This window comes from Strongyloides ratti, assembly GCF_001040885.1.
Source record: "Strongyloides ratti genome assembly S_ratti_ED321, chromosome : 2".
Lineage (NCBI taxonomy): Eukaryota > Metazoa > Nematoda > Chromadorea > Rhabditida > Strongyloididae > Strongyloides > Strongyloides ratti.
The window spans coordinates 2,011,287-2,034,393 of record NC_037308.1 but is presented as its reverse complement, the minus strand read 5'-3'; the positions used below and the strand labels follow the sequence as shown (position 1 = coordinate 2,034,393).

At 24.5% G+C, this 23,107-nt stretch overlaps 11 protein-coding genes across 11 annotated transcripts; 9 read left to right on the top strand and 2 right to left on the bottom strand.

Moving 5' to 3' along the window:
* Positions 1-1,260: 1,260 nt before the first annotated feature.
* Positions 1,261-3,127, top strand: SRAE_2000062900 (BTB/POZ fold domain and BTB/POZ domain-containing protein; the record flags this gene model as incomplete). Its single annotated transcript, XM_024651482.1, has 2 exons — positions 1,261-2,551; positions 2,619-3,127. 2 exons carry the CDS (start codon positions 1,261-1,263, stop codon positions 3,125-3,127), a joined length of 1,800 nt encoding a protein of 599 aa, XP_024505155.1.
* A 724-nt stretch (positions 3,128-3,851) lies between these two features.
* On the top strand, positions 3,852-4,721 carry SRAE_2000062800 (Hypothetical protein; the record flags this gene model as incomplete). Its single annotated transcript, XM_024651481.1, has 1 exon — positions 3,852-4,721. The coding sequence occupies one exon, from the start codon at positions 3,852-3,854 to the stop codon at positions 4,719-4,721; it is 870 nt and encodes a 289-aa protein (XP_024505154.1).
* A 1,065-nt stretch (positions 4,722-5,786) lies between these two features.
* Positions 5,787-6,287, top strand: SRAE_2000062700 (Hypothetical protein; the record flags this gene model as incomplete). The annotated part of the gene is made up of 1 exon (XM_024651480.1): positions 5,787-6,287. The coding sequence occupies one exon, from the start codon at positions 5,787-5,789 to the stop codon at positions 6,285-6,287; it is 501 nt and encodes a 166-aa protein (XP_024505153.1).
* A 713-nt stretch (positions 6,288-7,000) lies between these two features.
* Positions 7,001-7,958, top strand: SRAE_2000062600 (Crotonase superfamily-containing protein; the record flags this gene model as incomplete). Its single annotated transcript, XM_024651479.1, has 2 exons — positions 7,001-7,303; positions 7,350-7,958. The coding sequence occupies 2 exons, from the start codon at positions 7,001-7,003 to the stop codon at positions 7,956-7,958; spliced, it is 912 nt and encodes a 303-aa protein (XP_024505152.1).
* Positions 7,959-9,059: 1,101 nt separating this feature from the next.
* SRAE_2000062500 (Syntaxin 16) lies at positions 9,060-9,969 on the bottom strand (the record flags this gene model as incomplete). The annotated part of the gene is made up of 3 exons (XM_024651478.1): positions 9,060-9,074; positions 9,115-9,710; positions 9,831-9,969. The coding sequence occupies 3 exons, from the start codon at positions 9,967-9,969 to the stop codon at positions 9,060-9,062; spliced, it is 750 nt and encodes a 249-aa protein (XP_024505151.1).
* A 400-nt stretch (positions 9,970-10,369) lies between these two features.
* On the top strand, positions 10,370-11,575 carry SRAE_2000062400 (Required for meiotic nuclear division protein 1 homolog; the record flags this gene model as incomplete). The annotated part of the gene is made up of 2 exons (XM_024651477.1): positions 10,370-10,591; positions 10,640-11,575. The coding sequence occupies 2 exons, from the start codon at positions 10,370-10,372 to the stop codon at positions 11,573-11,575; spliced, it is 1,158 nt and encodes a 385-aa protein (XP_024505150.1).
* Positions 11,576-11,648: 73 nt separating this feature from the next.
* Positions 11,649-12,566, bottom strand: SRAE_2000062300 (Sjoegren syndrome/scleroderma autoantigen 1 family-containing protein; the record flags this gene model as incomplete). Its single annotated transcript, XM_024651476.1, has 3 exons — positions 11,649-11,788; positions 11,831-12,482; positions 12,525-12,566. The coding sequence occupies 3 exons, from the start codon at positions 12,564-12,566 to the stop codon at positions 11,649-11,651; spliced, it is 834 nt and encodes a 277-aa protein (XP_024505149.1).
* A 430-nt stretch (positions 12,567-12,996) lies between these two features.
* SRAE_2000062200 (SRP40, C-terminal domain-containing protein) lies at positions 12,997-16,583 on the top strand (the record flags this gene model as incomplete). Its single annotated transcript, XM_024651475.1, has 2 exons — positions 12,997-13,179; positions 13,221-16,583. The coding sequence occupies 2 exons, from the start codon at positions 12,997-12,999 to the stop codon at positions 16,581-16,583; spliced, it is 3,546 nt and encodes a 1,181-aa protein (XP_024505148.1).
* Positions 16,584-16,824: 241 nt separating this feature from the next.
* On the top strand, positions 16,825-17,310 carry SRAE_2000062100 (H/ACA ribonucleoprotein complex subunit 2; the record flags this gene model as incomplete). The annotated part of the gene is made up of 1 exon (XM_024651472.1): positions 16,825-17,310. The coding sequence occupies one exon, from the start codon at positions 16,825-16,827 to the stop codon at positions 17,308-17,310; it is 486 nt and encodes a 161-aa protein (XP_024505147.1).
* A 329-nt stretch (positions 17,311-17,639) lies between these two features.
* On the top strand, positions 17,640-18,347 carry SRAE_2000062000 (Pseudouridine-5'-monophosphatase; the record flags this gene model as incomplete). Its single annotated transcript, XM_024651471.1, has 1 exon — positions 17,640-18,347. The coding sequence occupies one exon, from the start codon at positions 17,640-17,642 to the stop codon at positions 18,345-18,347; it is 708 nt and encodes a 235-aa protein (XP_024505146.1).
* Positions 18,348-19,118: 771 nt separating this feature from the next.
* Positions 19,119-20,399, top strand: SRAE_2000061900 (Bckdha protein; the record flags this gene model as incomplete). The annotated part of the gene is made up of 1 exon (XM_024651470.1): positions 19,119-20,399. One exon carries the CDS (start codon positions 19,119-19,121, stop codon positions 20,397-20,399), a length of 1,281 nt encoding a protein of 426 aa, XP_024505145.1.
* Positions 20,400-23,107: the final 2,708 nt, after the last annotated feature.

The window sequence follows — 23,107 nt, the reverse complement described above, 5'->3', positions numbered from 1 at the left end:
TTTTTTTTAAATTCTATACATATGTTATATTTTTAAATACCATAAAGTAAACTTTTTCTTCTATAAATTGAGAAAAAGTTTTTAAAGGTTATTTGCTTCATTTTCTTTAATTTTTTCGTGGATTAGTTAAAAATAAATATATATATATATATATATATATATATATATTTAGCTTTGAAGTAATTTAATGCCTATTTACAACAGATATATAACTTATAAGTTTATTTTTAAATATTTATTATCCACTGGATTTCATTGATGTTATTTTCAAAATGTAAAAATGATTGCATATTATTAATTATCATTCATATTTTGAAAAATACTTTGTACTTTAAAAAAATATTTATCCATTATTGTTTAAAAAAAAAATTTATTTATGATTAATTATTATATACTATTATTTTCTAATATTTTTTATACCACATAAAAAATATAATATATTTTTCTTTTTCCTATTAAATGTAGCATGAAGTAAAATAAAGTATTTTTAATTATAAATCACTAATTTGTCATTTTGACAAAATTTTTTATCTTTAAATTTATAATAATTTTCTAAAACAAAAGAAACATTTTTTTTTTCTAAAAAAAATATTTTTATATTTTATACATATTCCAGACAAAGATTTTATAAAATAAATTACAATAAAAAAATAATTTATAATATCGTCATTTTTTTATGCCATTTTTTTTAGAAAAAAACTTTAACATAAGCCTAATTTGATTTATCATATTTCATAACTAAAGTACATATGTTTTATGAATAAAAAAGATAGCTTATTAAATATCAATCAAAAAAGCACGTCAACATATATTTATCAAAAACTTAACATTTATATATATATATATATATTTTGACAAACAAAGTAATGTTATTAAAAAAAAACATATAATTTTTCTTACACATTATTTTATTATTGCTATAAGTTAATTTCATTAACATTAATTTATAAATTTTAAATATTCTTTTTTATTTTTTTTTTGTGATAAATAAAAAAATAAGAATGGGAGTATCTCTTATGGTGTGATAATGATATAAATATATTTTTAATTTATTTTAATCGAAGCTTTATGTACTATTTAATAATAAAAAAAATTATTTTGTAAATATATTTATCTTATCTATAATCTTAATATCTGTAAAACATTTTAGGAATTTTGTATTACGAATTTATTTATAGATATTTAGTATTATACTAAAAATAAAAAAGAAGATTTTTTTTTTATTGTTCTAAATATTATTATTATTATTATTATCTTATTATGGGTACTTCAATATCAAAATTTTTATTATCACTTAAAAGACAAAATGATTGTTGTTATAGTAGGAGAGATATGTATTTTCTAAAAATATTAAATGAAATTGAAAAAAAAGGTGATATATTGTTGACGGATGAAATAATTACCCATATAGAATTTGTTCCTTCAAATTGGATGGATGATGAGATATTCTTTTTTGGTAAAGAAGCATATAAAGAATATTTAGAAGATTATCAATTAACAGATGATACAGCTTTCTCTGATAATATACTTATCAATAAAAATACATCTAATTATGTAAGATTACTTTTTCCTGATGGTAATCAGATTGTTAAAAAGTCTCTTCTTATAAAATGTTCTGATTTTTGTAGTAGTAAATATAATTTTTCTGGAGATAATTTTAATGAAATTATAATTACAACAATATCAGTTGAAACATTTAGACTATTTTTAAAATTTATTTATGGTTTTGGTTTAACTTTAACATTAGATAATTGTATAGATTTATATAAATTATGTGACTACTTACAAGTAGAAACAATTTTATCTCTTCGTATATTTGGATATGTTAAAAGAAATTTTGTTCAATTATCAAAAACAAAAAAATTTTACCAAAATTTTGGTATTATTAATACTGATAAATATATAAATGATAGACTTTTAGGATGTTACTTTAAAAATTTAAATGATTTTAATGATGTTCAAAGACTTGTTTATTTATATTATTATACTAATTACCCAAATAAAATTACTTTTGAAAAAGAAGTTCTTGAAAAAAGGTATGAAAAAAGTTTTAGATGTACACCATTAAAACATGAAATTTATTCTTTTATATTGGAACCATATAAAAAATTAACAAAAGATGATCATTTATATAAATTTAATAGTGTTCTTTTTACTGCTGGAGCTGTTTCATGGGAAGATGAACATTGGACAATTGTTAGGGAAAAAGAATTATATTATGTTGCATGCCATTATTATTTACTTGATGGTACCCTTCAAATGAATAAAATTCCAATAAAAATTCGTAAAAATAGTAAACTTAAAGTTATTGGTTATGAAGATAGTATTATTGTTTTGACAAATAGTTTTGATATATTAGGTAATGTTGATAATACAATATATTGTAGAATTTTTCATTCAACACCAAGAAAATATAAACCAAGTATGGAAAGTTCTAAACTTTTTTATCGTTTTCAAGAAAATTTTAATAATTATACTGATGTAAAGTTAAATTATAGTATAGGTGATTTTAATGATTTTGCTATTTTTGCATACAAAGATTATGTATATTGTAAGCTTTATTTAACTTTTTTTTTTATTATATATACTTATAAATATATATATATATTTTTTTTTAGTTTTAAAAGAATTTATGGATTATACTGTTAATTACCCATTTTTTCGTTTTCACTTAAAAACAGGAAATAAACAAGATTTAACACCTCCAACTAACATTCGTTCCTCCATCTCTCAATGTATACATGAAGAGAAGATATATTTTTTAGTAACTGAACCTGAACTTTTTAATTCACCTTGGGAAGATGATGAAAATAGAGTTGACCAGACAACTTCAAAAATTGGATATTGTTTTGATTTTAAAGCTATGGAATGGTATAAATATGTCCAACCAAAATTTGCCTTAAAACAACGCAATGGTTTTCTGAAATCACAAAATGGTTTCTTAGAATGTTACATTATTCACAAAAATTATTATAAAAATTGTATTTCTGTTATCCAATTACATTCTAATTCTGATTATCCAAGTCAATGGACACGTGTTTCTACAACTCATAAGTCAGAAAATTTAGACATTAAACATAAAAAAGAACATTTCTTGATGTGGAAAGAATCATGGGATACTAAATAACTTTTAAAATATTTCACTTATTTATGGTAAAAGGGAAAAAAATAATTTTATCAAAAAAAAAGTATTAAAATAAAAATTAATTTTTTATTTTTGATTATAAATTCAAAGTTTATTAACCATTAACTTTAAAATGGTTTTTAAACTTTTATCAATTATGTTTAAAGTACAAAATATTAAAATATTATAAACAAGAAAAGTTTAATATATTCAATAAAAATTTATTTGTTTATATACTTTATTTTATTTTAACATATTAGTGGTAAATAATTTAATAACAAATAAAAAAAAGAAAATAAATTAATCTAATGCATATTTTTAAAAATATTTATTTTAATATGAAAATTAAATCATCCAAAAATATAATGTTTATTTTGATAGTGTAATATTGTCATTTTTAGTAAAAGTAAAAAAATAAACTAACTTTATGATAAAATTTGTGAAACTGAAATAAAATTTATTATTTAAATAGGTATATTTTTTATCTTATCTTTATTAAAGTAAAAATTTTTTTTATATATTTAAAACTAAATTATTATAATAGTAAGTTATTATAAACATAAATAAATACCTTTTTATTGCTTTTTTTTTGTTTAGAATTTAAATATTGTTGAAATTTGTTTTTATTAAATTAACATACTAAATAAAATTGTATAATGATTATTTTACTTATTTATCAAAAATCATGAAAAGTGATTTGTATAATAATAGAATAAATAAAAGTTTTATGATATTTGGTGGTATTGTTCCTGATATCCAAAGACTTGATTATGAAATTTCATATGTTGACCCAAAAAGAATATATGGTATTGATAATGGTGGGAAATTGTATACGAAAAATGGTATGAATCACATTCTAGGAAGTGGTGATAATGAAAAAATTGAAAAAAAATCTCTTAAAGAAATAGATACAACTTCAATAAAATCTACCATAACTACATTCATTTCGGATGAAACTTTAAATATACATTCACACCAAACTTCAAATGATAATCTAATGTCTATTATGACAGAATCATGTACATCAAATGTATCAACCAAAAGTTTAAAAGAACAATCAGATTCTAATGTTTATCAATTATCAACACCAATAAATGTACAATTTAAAAGATTACACTTAGAAGATATACAAAAATTGAATACTCCAATAAAACCATTAGAACAAACAATTAAAGAGTATTCTAAAGAGATAACAGAAATGACACCAAAAGTAATTGAAGCATGGAAAAGTTACACAACAAATTTTCAGGAATTAATAAAAAAATGTAACTTACCTGAAAATTTTCCAATGCCTAATACTTTTAAAGATCATTATGAAGAAACTAATGACGTTGAAATCAATTGTTATCAGGAGAATGATAAATTAGAATCATTAAATTTAATCACTACACTTATTGGTCCGTTGATTGAAGAGCCTACAAGTATAGGAATGACATTCTCATTAAAAAAAGAATTTGATATGTATCATCAGGCTTATATTACAAGGAATATGAATTCTAATATAAAGAAAAATATTACAGCTAATGATAATAAAAATAAATCTCACAAAAATCGTTTAAGAAGGTTTAATAATTTTTTCTCAAAAATATTTTTTTGAATGGATTATCAAAAGATAATATCTAAAAGTATTTTTTATTTTTGTTAATAATATTAAGTTTTATAATCATAATAATTTTTAACCATAAAAATTTTATTCAAATTATACAATTATACATAAATAAAGATAATATATCTTCTGTCATTCTTCATATCAAGTTTTTCATAGCCAAATTTTGTTCTAATCATAAATAACTGTTATACAATAAATCATGTCATAATTTTAAAACTTACTATAATATATTTTTAATATTTAGCACTCATTACTATTAAAAAAATTAATCTTAAAATTATACTATTTTTTTAATGAAAAAAAAAGATATATAATTATATGAAAAAATTAGAAATCTATGGAAATATTGAATATATCTTTATTGTTGTTGAATAAATATTTTAAAATAATTTGATCATACTGGATATAAAAAGACTGTTTCATATATCATTTAATTAATAAACGAGTTTATTAATATTAAATCGCGACATTCTAACCTTAAAGATTAATTTAATTATATTGTTTCTTATTTTTTTAATAATATTGTGATAATTCTTAGTAATTAGTTAATTTATCTAATAAAAAAAAAAACTTTTGTTTCTTTCATTTTAATATTTTTTTTTAATTGCTCTAATAATTTAATTATAAATTTGATTGTTTAACCATGTGATTGTAGGGTAATCATTATATATTGTTTTTTTTTAAATAATAAAATTTATTTTAAAAGTTGTTAATATAAAACTTACTATTTGACAAAAAAATAAAATAACCCCTTTTTTTTATAAAAAGTTAAAAAAAATTTGAAATAAATATACTAAACAAAAGTGCAATAAATATTCACTCACTAAGTTCGTATCAAACATTGAAAAATATTGATAAGTAGCAAATTTCAAAAAAACTATAAAATTTTTCTCTAATATAAATATTATTGCGATTTATACTATAACAAAACAAATAATAAATACACTTTTTATTCCATAGACTAATAAACGAAATAATTGTTAAAATTATTAACAATTTCTAAGTTATAGTTAATATCATTTATTTAAAACATTATTCTCTACTTTAAACGTCATGTATATTGAGGCTGATGTAAAGATTATTCTTATACGTGTTATAACATTATTTTTAACATTTTCAACAGCATTAATTATTGTACTTGGACCAGGATATTGTATTGAATTTACAAAAAATTCTATTCATGGAATGTATTGTGATAATTATTATGCCAGCCGTTGGAACTTTAAAATGATTTCACCTTATTTACATACTATTGTTATACTTTTTGGTTTTAATAGTGCACTTGTCAATGCTTTAGGAATTTATAATGAATCAATTATAAAAAGAAATCAAAATTTGATAACTATATATTTTTGTATTGCTATCTATTGTTTTTGTGGATTAACAGAAATTTTGATATATTTTAATATACCAAAAACATTTTTTTATAGTAGTTCTAATGAAAATTTAAATGTTAAAGTTTATGGTTATTTAGGAGCAGGAATTATTTACATTTTTGCAGCAATTTTAGCTGTACTTGACTTTTTTATTTATAGAAATGATTATATATTTTAAAAATATAGAAATTTTTTTTTAGTCATTATTATTTTTGTAAATATATAACATTAATAGTTCGTTAAAAAAGAAATAAATTTACCTATTAATTTTAAACTATCTAATTACTTTTATTTTCTATAAATTATCAGATGAAAAATTGAATTTAAAAAAAAATTCTATCAAATAAATAATGTAAGATTTTAAATAACATAGTAATTCATAATATAATAAAATTGGTACTTTTTTTTATTGATACAAAAAATATGTTGAATTATATATAATATTAAAGAAAATTTGTATGTTTTAAAGTAAAAAAAAAATGACACTATTAAAGGGTAAAAAAACACAAGTAAAATACACAAAATGTTAACTATATGTAACAAGATAAGATAAGTGATAGTACTTGCATTTGAAGAATAGTTATGTATTTATATTTTCTTTCTTGTATTTTTTTATGAAAATTTGTAGATATTCTCCATAAACAATTGTATCAAAAAATAAAATTACTATTTTTAATACATTAAAAACTTTTGTCTATATATTTATTAGGTATTTATTATATAAATTTTTATGATCTAATTAATCTTAAGATTTAAAAAATAAAATTTATATTAAGAAATATCTAAATGAAACATTTTTATTTGGAAATTGGTATCTTTTAAAATGTTATCATTTTACCAATATACATCTACTAATTTAATGTTTAAAAATATTTTTATTAAATTATTATTATGAATATTTTATCTTTATCTAAAAATTTAATCAATCGTTCTCCTTTATTTAAAACAACTTCTATAAGATTATGTTCAAGTGAACCTAAAAAAAAAGATTGTTTAGATAGAGAAATATATCATGGTAATTCAACTGTTCGTCTTGTTATGAATTCACCCAAAAATCGTAATGCCTTATCAATGGAAATGTTAAATACTCTTTATCAAGAATTATTTTATATAAATAAAATAAATAAAGTTAGATCTGTTATTTTAGCTGGTGAAGGTCCTGCTTTCTCTGCTGGTCATGATCTTAAAGAATTAGTCAGTTGTCAATAAATTTTTTATCTTTATATTTTTAATATTTTAGACAACAGAAAAAGGTATAAATTATCATAAAGAAATATTTAGTAGATGTACTCAATTAATGAAATTGATTCAATCAATGCAAATACCAGTCATTGCTGAGGTTAATGGTGTTGCTGCAGCTGCTGGTTTACAATTAGCATTATCGTGTGATATTGTTGTAGCATCAGAAAAATCTAAATTTTCAGTTCCTGGTGTTAAAGCTGGTCTTTTTTGTCATACTCCAGGAATACCATTAGTTAGAAATATACCTCAAAAAATAGCTATGGGAATGTTATTTACAGGAAGACCTTTAAATGCTGAAGAAGCAATGAAAGCTGGTATGATAACTAAAATAGTTCCTGAAGATCAGGTTAAATTTGAAGCTTTATCATATGCTGAAGATATTCAAAATTTATCAAAATCTGTAATAAGTTTAGGAAAGACATTTGCACAAACTCAAGTGGAATTAAGTCAAAATGATGCCTACAGGTATGGTGAAGCAATTATGGTAGAAAATTTGAAATTAGTTGATACACAAGAAGGTATCAAAGCTTTTATTGAAAAAAGAAAACCTAACTTTACACATGAAAATGATAAAGTTACTGATAAAAAAGATGATGAAAATAAATAATGTTATTGTTTTTCTTTTTTTAATTATTATTGTTATTATTAGTTAATAAAAGTAACACAATTTATTATTATTCTTGATAAATTTAGTAAATTTACAATTTATATTAAAGTCATTGTTAAAATTTATTAATATTCCTTATCGTTTTTTTCTAATTTTACTTTTTTGAAATTTAAAGTTGTTAACGAGAATTTAGAATATATTTTGCTTATTCTAGGTAATCCATAAAATGTTTTTCCAGGCATTTTAAGAATAATTTATTGGTTTGAAATATAACAATGTACTGTTTCTTTTTTTAATTTATACATCTATCTTCTAAATTTAAATTCAATTATGAATCTTAATTATTGTATACTTTAAAATCTTTTTTACCATTTTATTTAATTGTATTTTCTACTTTGTTTTAAAAGTGTTTCTTTTTTTTATATTTATAATAAATATATATCATAATTATCAATTATTTGTATCATTTTTTAAAATATTTATAATTAATACGATCTACATAAGTTATTACTATCTTAATAAATAAAGAAAAAAAAAATTATTTATTTATTAAAAATTTAAAAACAATTATTCTAACTATAAACTCAAAACAAATTAACATTATCATATGATGCTATAGCCATTCAGTAGGTATTTTTGATACTCAGGGAAGATTTTTAATCGTTTTTGTGTTGCCAAAGCCATTTATAAATTGTGATAAAATTTCTATAATTTGGTTTTTTTTGTAAAAAGATAGATTTGTACTTCCAAGAATGTTTTTTAAATGTTTAAAATTGAAAAAACTTTTTATTAGTTTAGACTTCGCCTGTACAATATAATGAATAGTTAATATATATATATAATTTTGCTTGTTAAAATCAACCCGCAATTGACTGGGATAACAAAGAGAGATATATATAAATATTTATTATGTCTTTGTTATAATAATTAAAAATAGGAGAACCAAAACAATAATAGAAAGAATAAAAATAAGTTTCATTTTTTGATTTTTCCTTTGATAATTATCAGCTTTTCTTATGTTTGTTAAACCAGACCTCACTCGAATATTTGTGTGTTCTATATTATAATCTATTCTATCTAAAATTGTACCTTGATTGACAATTAATTCTGCAAGATCTTTAAAAAGAGAATTTAATTCATATATACTTTTACTAACATTCATTATACATTTTTCTCTCTCTTTAGACATATTTTCATTTTCCATAATTTGTTGAATTTGCATAACATTAAGTTCTTCACTAAATTGATCATTCCCATCAAATACTGATTCCTCCAAAAAATTACCAAAACCATCTCCTGGTGTTACAAGAAAAGATGATACATTATTAGATCGCGAATTAATATAGTTAAAATATTTTTGTTGATTATTCTTAAATATAATAACTAATTCAGAGAGCGATTGTGACAACGCTGATTCAACATTTTTTCTTAAAAGTTTTGTTGTTTGTGTATCACGTTCATTTGACTCCTCTAGAAGGACAATTAATTTTTTACAATGTGATAATAATGATGATACTTCACTTGTAGCTGAGTTAATCTGTTCTTGTTGAATCATATTTTCTTCCTCATTAACAAGTGAATGTTTTCCCATATATTTATTTTGTAATTCATGACAATTTTCTATTCTTGTTCTTATTCTTGTTAACTCATATTGAATTTCATCCATCATATTAACCCAGTCAGGGGGAACAGATGATTCAACATCCTGACCACGTTCAACATCATCGTTACTTAATAAAGCAACTTTATCATCTAAACACAAAATATTGATTCAATATTTATTTATTTATATATATTTACATTATTTTTGGTAAAATATTTTTAACTACCAAAAATAAAGATATATTTAATATAATTACAAAACAAACTAACCTGAAAAAGACACACTAAAATTATCGTTAAAATGATTGTCAGTATTTAAAAGTCTACTTTTAGAATTGCTTCTTAATAAAAAAAATACATCATTAAGATTTCTTGTAACTAGCATATTTGAAGAATATCCTGAATTCATTATTGCATCTTCATTAAGACAAAAATTTTTAACATGTAACGTTGGCTATAGATAGTATAGAATCAATGTCTCTCTTTATACACATTTTTCTTTCTCTACTATTTTAAAAAATTATCCACCCCCTTATTGGTAAAATGTTACTTTAAAATTTATCTTGAGACGATTTTTTTTTAAATGAACTATTATTAATCAGTTATTTCAATCTTATTAACCTTAAAATGTCCTTTTACTTAAAATAATTATTTTTTTTCTTCCATATTATTCATAGTTTAAATTTTGTTCATATTAACATTTTTTTTATTGTGATTTGAACATATTTTATAAACTATTGTTAATATTTAGTTATTTTATTTTTTAATAGTTGATAAATAATTTTTAAGATTATATATCAAACTGTACCATGATGCGAAGAGCCATTTCAACAATAACAAATGAGGTAAAAAAAAGAATTGTTTTGGGTAAATATAATGATAAAAGATGGATCAATAGAAGTATAGTTCGTAGTTATCCTAAACCTAATCAAGTTTACACACATAATGATATAAATCCTAATATTCCTGATATTACAAAACGTGTAGTTAGAAAAAAAAGATATACCATTTCAGGACAAATAAAAGAAAAAGTAAGTCTTTGAGTAAAAGAACAAAGAATATTAATAAAACGATTATAGCCTTCAATGAATCCATTTGTATATTCTTATGCCCTTGGTGAAACTATTGATTTACATGGCGTTCAAGGGACACCAGCACTTATTACAAAGTATGACGTTTCATATATAGATTCTAATTTTCCTGATGTTTTACATTTTTCACAAAAATTAGATTTGTCTATATCTAATGTTGGAGTTAAAGAATTTTATGTTTTTACAGATGGTGTGGTAGTTTTTTGGAATATATCAGAAAAAGAAGTTCACAATTTATTAACACAAATAAAAGTATATGCACAAAGTCCTTATGACATGGCTGTTGTTGAAGATGAAAAAGAATCAATGAATTTCTTGTTTTCTGATAATAAAACAATAACAGAAATATCATCTGAAGATGAAATAATCTTTAACAAAGAAGTATCGAAAGATCCATCATCTATACCAGCTATTCTTGAAAGGTATGCCTTCTCACAAGCAATGGCAGCAAGTGTTAAAATTGGTATGTGGGAAAATCGGTTAGCAAGTTTTGCTGAACCTCTCCAAAAATCATCACAGGGTTTAAGAAAGGGTAAAGTTATATGGAAAAGAGATGATACAATAAAGATGTCCGGTGAATTTGCTGTTTTGAGGCACTCTCTTAATTTAAAAACAAGTCTTCTCGATGTAGATTTTTATTGGGATCGTGATGAGTTATATAATTATTACAAAAGAATGACAAAATATTTTTCATTGGACTATAGAATAAGGCTTTTGAACAGTCGGTTGACTTACTGTGAAGATCTTGCCAAACTCATTGATAATCTTCAACAACATAAACATGCATCAAACCTAGAATGGATGATTATCATACTAATTGTTATTGAAGTTTTCTTTGATATATTTCACTTCATCAAACCTCAATCTGTTACCGTAACAATTGTAAATGATTCAGATGCCAAATTGAGAACTCTAACACAATAAATTGTTTGTTTATTTATGCATATATATTTGTTAATAAATAGTTACATAGCATAAAATTCATATTAGAAAATCTTTATATCTTAACATTGTACTCTTTTAAAATATTTAAACATTCTTTTATAATTTCTAGGTTAATTAAAATATCTTGTGGAGAGATGGGTAAAGTAGTATCGCCAACAATTGATGAGGTGTGTTGAAGACGTTCGACAACAGCTTTAATGGCAAATAACTGACAATTTTGAAAATCAACTATACCCTTATTTTTAACAACCAATTCACAATTTGATCCTTGATTATTTGTTTTTGAAAGATCATTCGTTATCCCTTTTTCTAAAAGTGCTGCAGGTTGTGTATTAGTAATTTGGCAAGCAATACAATTTTTTACAGATGTTTGTGGATCTTTCATCAAAATACCAGAACACACAGTACAATATTCATCAAGCATTGTGTGCCCTTTGACTAATAAATCTCCCATTTTTGAAGATATTTTATCTGATAAAGATTTTTTAGGTAACTTTATCGTTTCCCCAATTTTCCGTGATTCCTCTATAATGATATTTGTCTTTTTCATTTCTATTGCGTTTGATTCTTTACTATCAATGCCGTTTGCCTTGTCAGAAATTTCCATCTCTTTTGCTAAGAGCATAGCACATGCAACACATCCTTTTTCTTTATGTTGATTTGCTAGTAAAACATTTCCACAGGTAGAACAAATTTCATCAAGCATTTTATATCCTTGGAGAATCATCTCTCCCATTTTATTGCTAACTTGATCAGAAAATTCGTAAGCATCTTCAGATTTACAATTTAAATGATTCATTTTACCATTTGGAGGATCATTAAGTGGTATTTCCTTAATAATATTTGTAGCTATTACTTCATTGTTTTGTTTTTTATTCTTGGAAATCTAGAAATTTAATTTTAATTTAAAGAAGAAATTAAGACATACCTTCGTTGAATTTAATTCTGTTTTAAAAGGTCTACGAACCATAACGGAATGTACTTATGTGTCAGGTCAAAGTAGTAGAGTACAAAATTATTTTCGAGACAATGACATTGAAAAAAAAATACTACATCGACCGCGTTGTATTTTAACCTGATAATTTTGGAATAAAGATTTTGCTTTTGAAATCTTTTTCACTACGTACAAAAATACTTTTGTTAATTTAATTTATTTATCATTTCAAATTTTGTTTTTATCATTATATTTTAATAAATTACTTAAACGTGAAATTAATAAATTAAAAATTTTTTTCCCATGTTTAATCTTTATTGTAATATTAATTTAGTTTTTATATGAATTTTTATAATATATGTAATATTTTCTATATGTGCATGTTTTTTTAATAGTTTAATTTATCATATAATTTTTTTAGATATCAAAGGTTTTAGTTAAACTCAAATTAAACGTTCTATTAATAATGTCAATTACTAAAGAATTAGTTGTAAATGCACTTGTAGCTGCATTAACATTAAAATCTAGTCCAAATGAAGCAGCTAGTATTTTGTCAGCGGAAGACTACAAAATTTTACAAAGTATAACTAAAGCAAAGACTGTTAACGGTTTAAAAAGAGCTATAAATGAATATATTTCTAAACAGAAAGTATGTTTATAGATTTTTATAAAATAATTTATTATTTTTAGTGGGAGTTTATAGACAAAAAGACAAATAAGTCTAACGGTATTATTAATGAATCGAAAAAGGATAGTGAAAGTTCTGATTCATCTCACAGTGAAGATAAAACGTCTGCAAAGAAGTCTCAAGTTAACGTTAAGCCAACTGTAAATAAGAGCAATAGAGAATCTTCAGATAGTAGTAAAAATGAGGAACAATCAACAAAATCTCTTACCAAAGATACATCTACTAAAGCTTCTGTCAAAGCAACACCATCAAAAAGTAAGAAAGAATCTTCTTCTGAGTCTTCAGATAGTAGTGAGGATGAAAAACCAGCAGCTAAAAAACCTCTAGTAAAAACTACTCCAGCTAAGAGTAAAAAAGAATCTTCTTCTGAATCTTCAGACAGTGATGAGGATGAAACATCCGCTCAAAAGTCTCCAGTTAAGGCCGCACCAGCCAAAACTCCAGTCAAAGCGACACCAGCTAAGAGCAAGGGAGAATCTTCATCTGACTCTTCAGAAAGTGATGAGGATGAAAAACCAGCAGCTAAAAGCCCAACAAAGGCTACACCAGCTAAGACTCCAGTCAAAGCAACACCAGCTAAGAGTAAGAAAGAGTCTTCTTCTGATTCTTCAGATAGTGATGAAGATGAGAAACCAGCAGCAAAGGCTCCAGTTAAGGCTATACCAGCCAAAACTCCAGTCAAAGCAACACCAGCTAAGAGTAAGAAAGAATCTTCTTCTGAGTCTTCAGATAGTAGTGAGGATGAAAAACCAGCAGCTAAAAGCCCAACAAAGGTTACATCAGCTAAATCTCCAGTAAAAGCAGCACCTGCTAAGAGTAAAAAAGAGTCTTCTTCTGAATCTTCAGATAGTGACGAGGATGAAACACCTGTTAAAAAGTCTCCAGTTAAGGTCACACCAGCCAAAACTCCAGTCAAAGCAACACCAGCTAAGAGTAAAAAAGAATCTTCTTCTGAGTCTTCAGATAGTGATGAAGATGAGAAACCAGCAGCAAAGGCTCCAGTTAAGGCTATACCAGCCAAAACTCCAGTAAAAGCAACACCAGCTAAAAGTAAGAAGGAATCTTCTTCTGAATCATCAGATAGTGAAGATGAAACAGCTGCTAAGAAACCTCCAGTTAAGGCTACACCAGCTAAGGTTCCTGTAAAAGCAACACCAGCTAAAAGTGGAAAAGAAACTTCTTCTGAGTCTTCAGATAGTGAGGAGGATGAGAAACCAGCAGCAAAGGCTGCAGTTAAAGCTACACCAGCCAAAACTCCAGTCAAAGTAACACCAGCTAAGAGTAAGAAAGAATCTTCTTCTGATTCTTCAGATAGTGATGAAGATGAGAAACCAGCAGCAAAGGCTCCAGTTAAAGTTACACCAGCCAAAACTCCAGTCAAAGCAACACCAGCTAAGAGTAAGAAAGAATCTTCCTCCGAGTCTTCAGATAGTGATGAAGATGAGAAACCAGCAGCAAAGGCTGCAGTTAAAGCTACACCAGCCAAAACTCCAGTAAAAGCAGCACCTGTTAAGAGCAAAAAAGAGTCTTCTTCTGAATCATCAGATAGTGACGAGGATGAAACACCTGTTAAAAAGTCTCCAGTTAAGGTCACACCAGCCAAAACTTTAGTCAAAGCAACACCAGCTAAGAGTAAGGAAGAATCTTCTTCTGAGTCTTCAGATAGTGATGAAGATGAGAAACCAGCAGCAAAGGCTCCAGTTAAAGTTACACCAGCCAAAACTCCAGTTAAAGCAACACCAGCTAAGAGTAAGAAAGAATCTTCTTCCGAGTCTTCAGATAGTGATGAAGATGAGAAACCAGCAACAAAGGCTCCAGTTAAAGCTACACCAGCCAAAACTCCAGTAAAAGCAGCACCTGTTAAGAGTAAAAAAGAGTCTTCTTCTGAATCTTCAGATAGTGACGAGGATGAAACACCTGTTAAAAAGTCTCCAGTTAAGGTCACACCAGCCAAAACTTTAGTCAAAGCAACACCAGCTAAGAGTAAGGAAGAATCTTCTTCTGAGTCTTCAGATAGTGATGAGGATGAGAAACCAGCAGCTAAAACTTTAACAAAAGCTACACCAGCTAAGACTCCAGTAAAAGCAACACCAGTTAAAAGTAAGAAGGAATCTTCTTCTGAATCATCAGATAGTGAAGATGATACAGCTGTTAAGAAATCTCCAGTTAAGGCTACACCAGCTAAGGTTCCTGTGAAAGCAACACCAGCTAAAAGTGGAAAAGAAACTTCTTCTGAGTCTTCAGATAGTGATGAGGATGAGAAACCAGCAGCAAAGGCTGCAGTTAAAGCTACACCAGCCAAAACTCCAGTTAAAGCAACACCAGCTAAGAGTAAGAAAGAATCTTCTTCCGAGTCTTCAGATAGTGATGAAGATGAGAAACCAGCAACAAAGGCTCCAGTTAAAGCTACACCAGCCAAAACTCCAGTAAAAGCAGCACCTGTTAAGAGCAAAAAAGAGTCTTCTTCTGAATCTTCAGATAGTGACGAGGATGAAACACCTGTTAAAAAGTCTCCAGTTAAGGTCACACCAGCCAAAACTCCAGTCAAAGCAACACCAGCTAAGAGTAAAAAAGAATCTTCTTCTGAGTCTTCAGATAGTGATGATGATGAAAAACCAGCAGCTAAAAGCCCAACAAAAGCTACACCAGCTAAGACTCCAGTTAAAGCAACACCAGCTAAGAGTAAGAAAGAATCTTCTTCTGAATCATCAGATAGTGAAGATGAACCACCTAAAAAAAAGACTCCTACCAATAAAGAATCACCAGTCAAGGTTAGTTTAGATGTTAATCATTTACAAAACGGGAATAACTGTAATGGAGGGCCACCAGCTAAAAAAGCATTACTTTCAAAGGATAATGAAGATGATTCTGAATCATCATCTGACTCTGAAGGTGGACCAAAAAAACCTTTGGTTGAAACAAAACGTGCACCTAAGAGAAAGATAGAGGATAATCCAAAAACCTTAAAGAAAAGAACAAAGAAGTCAAGTGAATGGGCTGAGGATTCTGAAAGCAGCTCATCATCAGATAACGAAGACAATGTTAATAACACTTCAAAGGAGGACTTAAATACGACAAAACAAAATGGTCACTTTAAACCGGGTTTCAACAGTGATTCTGGTAAACGTCAGGCAAATGAGCCATTTAGAAGAGTCAAGACAACAGTAGACAGTATTCCTCAAAAGTTTAGAGATAATTCTTTCAAAGCAGATAATGATCCATGGGGTGCTAAAGCTCACAAAGATCTTGCTAAAACACAAGGAAAAAGTTTTAGACATGAAAAAACTAAAAAAAAGAGAGGAAGCTACGGTGGTGGTAAAATTTCTATGGAGGTTAATTCAATAAAGTTTGACGACAGCGATTAGATATTTCGTAATTGCTTATTAATTTTTTATTTTTTATGTTAGTCTTTGAATTGTTTTGTTTGTTCCAACTAGTGTTGGTTTTTTTTAATTGTTTTCATATTATAGTATTTGAATTAATTTTCTGTTATTATATAATCATTTGTTTTTTTTATCTTTTTAAAAATGGATAACCATTTAATATTTTTATAATTAAAAGAAAATATTTATTTGCTTGTTTAGATAGAAATCTGTAACAGATAATATGGCTTTAAAAGAAGAAGCAAATGAGAGTATGGATACTTCTGAGTTAGATCATTCATCACGACCAACAGAACCAGTAACCGATAAAGGAGACTATGAAGCACTTTGTGAGGATGTTAATATTATTGCCAAACCACTTGCCACTAGAAAAGTAGCTAAGAAAGTTTACAAACTTATCAAGAAAGCATCGAAAGAAAAAAAATGTTTGGAAAAAGGACTTAATGACGTACAACGTGCTATGAAGAAAGGTGAAAAAGGAATAGTTGTTCTTGCTGGAGATGTTTCCCCTATTGATGTTTACTCCCACCTCCCAACTTATTGCGAAGAACTCGGTCTACCTTATGTATTTACTCCTGCCCGTTCACACCTTGGTCTTGCAGCTGGAGTTGCCAGATCCGTCATTGTTATTTTAATTAAACCAAATGAAGCTTATCAAGATGCCTTCGATGAGTTATCAGAAACAATTAAATGTATGGTCATAGAATAAAGCAATATTTTTACAAATAATTTCTTTATCGTTATATAATTATTCACTGTTTTGTTTGTTTTTTTTTCATTAATTTGTTTTGTTAAAATTTGAATATAAATAAGAAGTTTAACATTTTTCCCTTTCGTTGAAAAAAATTTTTTATAGAAATTGTTACTTTTAAAAGTATGGAAATTTAATACAATATTTTAACTATAAACATTATTCAAAAACTAAGTATTTTATTCCACTGAGAACAAAATTATCTCCTGAGACTTTTAAATTAATTTTTTAATTTAACTTTCACTACATACAAATTGTATTTTTAATCTAGTTAATTTATCTTTAAAATGCTTTATCGACCAAAAATTACACATGCTATTTTTGACTTAGATGGTACATTATTAGATTCTGAAGTAATTTATACTAAAGCCAATATTGCAACATTAGAAAAACACGGTGTTGACGGGAAATTATTTACTGTATCTGTTAAATTTGGTATGGCTGGAAAAAAACAACAAGAAGCAATAAAATATCTATTACAAAAATTACAAATTGATGATAAAATAACAGTCGAAGAATACAAGAAAACCTATGATATTGCTTTAGAAGAATTATTACCAAGTGCCAAATTATTTCCTGGAGCTATTGAGATAGTAGAATATTTTAAAAAAAATTCTATTCCATTGGCTATATGCACAGGATCCAATGAATGGGAATTTAATTTAAAGACAAAAAATCACCAAGATCTCATTAAACATTTTGATGTTATTGTTTTATGTGGTAGTGATCCCGATGTAAAGTTTGGAAAACCACATCCTGATGCTTTTATTGTTACAATGAATAGATTTTCTACTATTCCAGAATCTCCAATGAATTGTATTGTTTTTGAAGATGCACCTAATGGTGTTTTTGCTGCTGTCTCAGCTAGATGTCAAGTTGTTATGATTCCTGAATATGAAGATAGTCAAATTGAAGATGCAAAAAAGAAAGCTACTATAGTTCTTAAAAGCTTATTTGAATTTAATCCGGAAGAATTTATGTTACCACCAAAATAACATCCAATATATTAATTCATTCAACACTTTAATTCAGGTTTTTATATTGTTACATTTTAATGAATGGTTAATACATTTCTCAAGAATTAAAAAATTGTTTGAAATATTAGGAACAAGAGAAAAATAATATTTAACAATATTTTTTTTTCTTACTCCATCCGTTATAATATGAAATAAATTTTTTTTTATTGCAAATGGTTTTTAATAGTTGTAAAAGGTAAATGATAAAATTCTTATTGATAGCAATGTTTGTAAGGAAACAATTGATAGTTTCATAAAATATATTAAGAATCTCGTAATTAATTTTCTTGATTAGATTATTGGTAAAATGAACCTGGACAAATGAAATGAAACGCCCTGCATATTTTTTATCTTTTTATATAATGGACTAGTTTTATTCTGTAGAATTTTTTTTTAGAAGTGTAGGGTCAATAGTTGTTGAAGCAATTTAATTTACTTTAATACAACTTTAGAAACAATTTTATTATATAAAAATAAAAAAATTATTTTTATTTTCGACAGTTAAATGTAAATTGTGTGTTGTAATTTAAGTTCTTAGAATTTTTTTTAAAGTTTTAGATAGAATTGTTGATTATTTGTTATTTTTTTATTAATTCATTAAAAACTACCATATTTAATAAATAGTTTGATATATAAAAAAAATTTATCAAAATTCCAACTCTGTTTACTATACTTTTTAAAAATCACCTATATTGGACTGGTCTATTTTTATGTTTTATCATTAATTAATAAAATATTAATTTTTTAGGCATGGTTTTATTATTAAAAAAATTTCAAGGTTTGTCAAATGCTATTAGAAGAGCATCTTCTTCAGATGCTTTTAAATTAACAGAATTTTCTGAAAAATATTTAGGATACCGAAAAGCTGAGTTTACTGAAAAAATGACATTTCTTGATTCAACAAAAGACAAAGCTATACCAATATATAGAATTACAAATTCTGAAGGAAAATTTACTGATCCTTCACAAGATCCAAAATTTTCAAAAGAAGAAGCTTTAAAAATGTATAAGTCAATGACATTATTAAATACAATGGATAAAATTTTATATGATTCACAAAGACAGGGACGTATATCATTTTATATGACAAGTTTTGGAGAAGAAGCAAATCATGTGGGATCTGCTGCAGCTCTTCAACCAGAAGATCTTGTTTATGGACAATATCGTGAAACTGGTGTTCTTTTATATAGAGGTTTTTCAGTTCAACAATGTATGCATCAATGTTATGGTAATGAAAAAGATATTGGTAAAGGAAAACAAATGCCTGTTCATTATGGATCAAAAGATATTAATTTTGTTACAATTTCTAGTCCATTAACAACACAATTGCCACAAGCTGTTGGTAGTGCTTATGCCTTTAAAAGAGAAAAATCTGGAAAAGTTGTTTGTGTATATTTTGGTGATGGAGCTGCTTCAGAAGGTGATGCTCATGCTGCTTTTAATTTTGCTGCAACTCTTAAATGTCCTATTATTTTCTTTTGCCGTAATAATGGTTATGCTATTTCTACTCCAACAGATGAACAGTATGCCGGTGATGGTATTGCGGGTAAAGGTCCTGGATATGGATTACATACAATTCGTGTTGATGGAAATGATTTATTTGCCGTTTATAATGCAATGAAAGAAGCTAGAAATTTAGCTTTAGAAAATAAACCAGTTCTTATTGAAGCTATGACATATCGAATTGGCCATCATTCTACTTCGGATGATTCAACTGCTTATAGAACACAAGATGAAATTAATCAATGGATGGAAAAAGATAATACTATAAATAGATTTTATCAATATTTAATTTCAAATAATTATTGGAGTGAAGAAGAAGATAAGAAATGGATTAAAGATGCTCGTAAAGAAGTTTTGACTGCTTTTAATAATGCTGAAAAAGTTAAAAAAGCTCATCCTAATGATATGTTTAATGATGTTTATCATGAGTTACCAGATCATATTAAAAAGCAAATGGATGAGATGAATGAACATTTAAAAAATTATGGGCAACATTATCCACTTGATCAACATTCACCTAGTAAATAAATTAAATTAAAAAAAACAGATTTTTAGTATAATTTTTATTAAATAAAAAATTAAGCCATTCTTGTCAATGAATCTTTTTGTTTACATACTGTTCAATGATATACATTCATAATTACTATAAAAAACTTTTTTTTCTTATACAATTTTTTATTTATAATTCAATTTCTAAAGTTTTTATTTATTTACTTTGATAACAAATAAAAAATAAATATATTAATTAAAATAATTGTATTTATTAACTTTATTTTTTAAATAATAATTTATAGTTTGACTACAACATAATGTAGGCAAAAAATTTAGTTATATATAAATAGTTTTATATTAAACAAATTATATCTAAAATATAGATTATTAATTAAAAAGTTCCAGCTCTACTTAAAAAAAATCACAACATAACATCCATCGTTATAATTTCATAATTTTTCTATACAATTCAAGAAAACTTTTTCTATCAAAAAAAATATATCTAAAAAATATAATAAGTATAAACTTTTTTTTATTAAATTAAATTACATTTATAACTTCAGTCTATGTAATGAATTATTTTAGAATTATTTAATACTTTTAAAAAAGTACCAATTAAATAATTATATTTCAAAATATATTTTTATTATAGTTATTTTTGAAATTTTTCTTCAGTATATTTTAGTTTTTAATATTCAATTTATTAACTTTTGTTAAAAAGTATGGATAACGTTTTTCTGATTCTTTTATTTCATCTGAAGTAATTAGGATTACAACAATTTCAACTCCGTATTTACGAATCATATTTAGAATAAATAAGAATATATTAAGATGATTAGTAATAAACTAAATCTACTTAATGTGATATTCAAATTAAAAGTATCTTTATTTTTTTTATCTTCTAATTAAGATTTAGACATTTTAAAATAATAACATCTAATAAATTAATAGTTTTATCATTATCGAAGAAATTATGTTTACAATTTTTTTTGAAACCAAAGAATAAGATTTAATGAGTACCTTGTACACGATTGATACCAAGTTGTAACAACAATAAGTTAGTGAAAATAAAAAGTGTTTTTTTTTTAGCGAAAACTTTTTTCTATTTATAATTTGATTATAATATTAAAAAATGTAAAATTATATACTATCAAATCTTGTTAAATAATTAATATTAATAAGAATTTAATTGTTAATCTAATATTATAGTTAAATATTGTGTCACTTAATAGTTTGAAAATAAAAGATAATTAAAAAAAAGCTGGAACAAAAATTGTAAAATTATGAAAAAAAAATCAACTTAAAAATAGCAATAATCATCGTTAAGAATATCGTAAAAAAATATTTTTCATTTTTTTATAAGCATATATAATAGTAAAAATGTTATTGCTTCAAATTGTTTTATTTTTAACCATTTTAAAAGTTTACTATCGTAGTAGCAATTATTTTATAAATCTAACAAAGAAAGGCACTTTAAAAAAAAGAATTGTACTTGAGATTTTATTGGTGAAATAAAAAGCAATAAAAAATAACTTTTATTTAAAAAATTGTTCAATCTTTTTATGACATTTTCTTGAGAAAATGAAATTATCATTTATTTAATTGCTATTGAACTTGGTGTTTTTTTCTTTCTGTAGAATATAAACATATTTATGAATTAATTTTCAAGATATTTAAAGATTTTTAAGAATTGAAAAAAAATTTGCATAATATTTTATTCATTTAACTAGCTTTTTTTAACACTTAAAACTAAAACAATTGATTATCTTAAGTAATGATAATAAACAAAATTTTAAATAAGTTTGTTTTAATTGATGCATTCATTACCTTATATAATAACAAAATTAAAATATACATTTGGTAAAATTTTCAAAATCAAAAACAATAAACACTATAAAATTTTTTCAATTTGATAACTTTGTACTTTATGTTTTTTTCATATAATTATGATACTGTAGTAAAATTTAAATGAAACTTTATGAATCTAAATCGTAATTTATTTTATTATGTAATTTTTATTTTTTAAATTAATATTTGCTTGAATATAATGAAGAATTGTTTAAGATAAGAAAAATATTTTTTTAAATCTTTTCATTTATTTTTGTAATATTTCAACAATATTTATACTTTTAGAATGATACTACTTTTATGGTAGATAAAGTTAAAGTATAAAATTTATTTTGATACCTTTTAAATAATTTAGTAGTTGAAATATAAAAAGTATAATTTTAAACAAAAAAAAAAAACTTTTTTATTTGACATTATTTAATGCTACATTTATTTAACAACTAAAATTAACTTTATATACGTTATGGTATTTAAATTTTATTTTCAATTTGAGATCCTTTATTGTTTTTTATGCTGATATTTAAAAAAAAAAGTCTACAAATCAAAAATTAAAATAATCATTTATATTAGTAAAACTTTAGATATTATCAAATCCCTTTACTGTTACTAAAAATTATCTAATTTTAAAAAAAAACTTTCATTAGTTTATTTTATATCAATTAACAATAATGAGATAAATAAATATTTCTATAATGGGTAATTTTTAATTTTTCTAGACACTTGTCATGATACAAAATTTATTACTGTTTAACATGAAATCTTTATTTTATATTCACTTATTTTTATGTATATTGGTATCACTAAAAAAAAATAACAAAAATTAGATTATTGTGTTGTTTTTATAAAGTTTATTATACTTTTGTTGGAAAATAATATTTTTAATCATCAATCTTTTA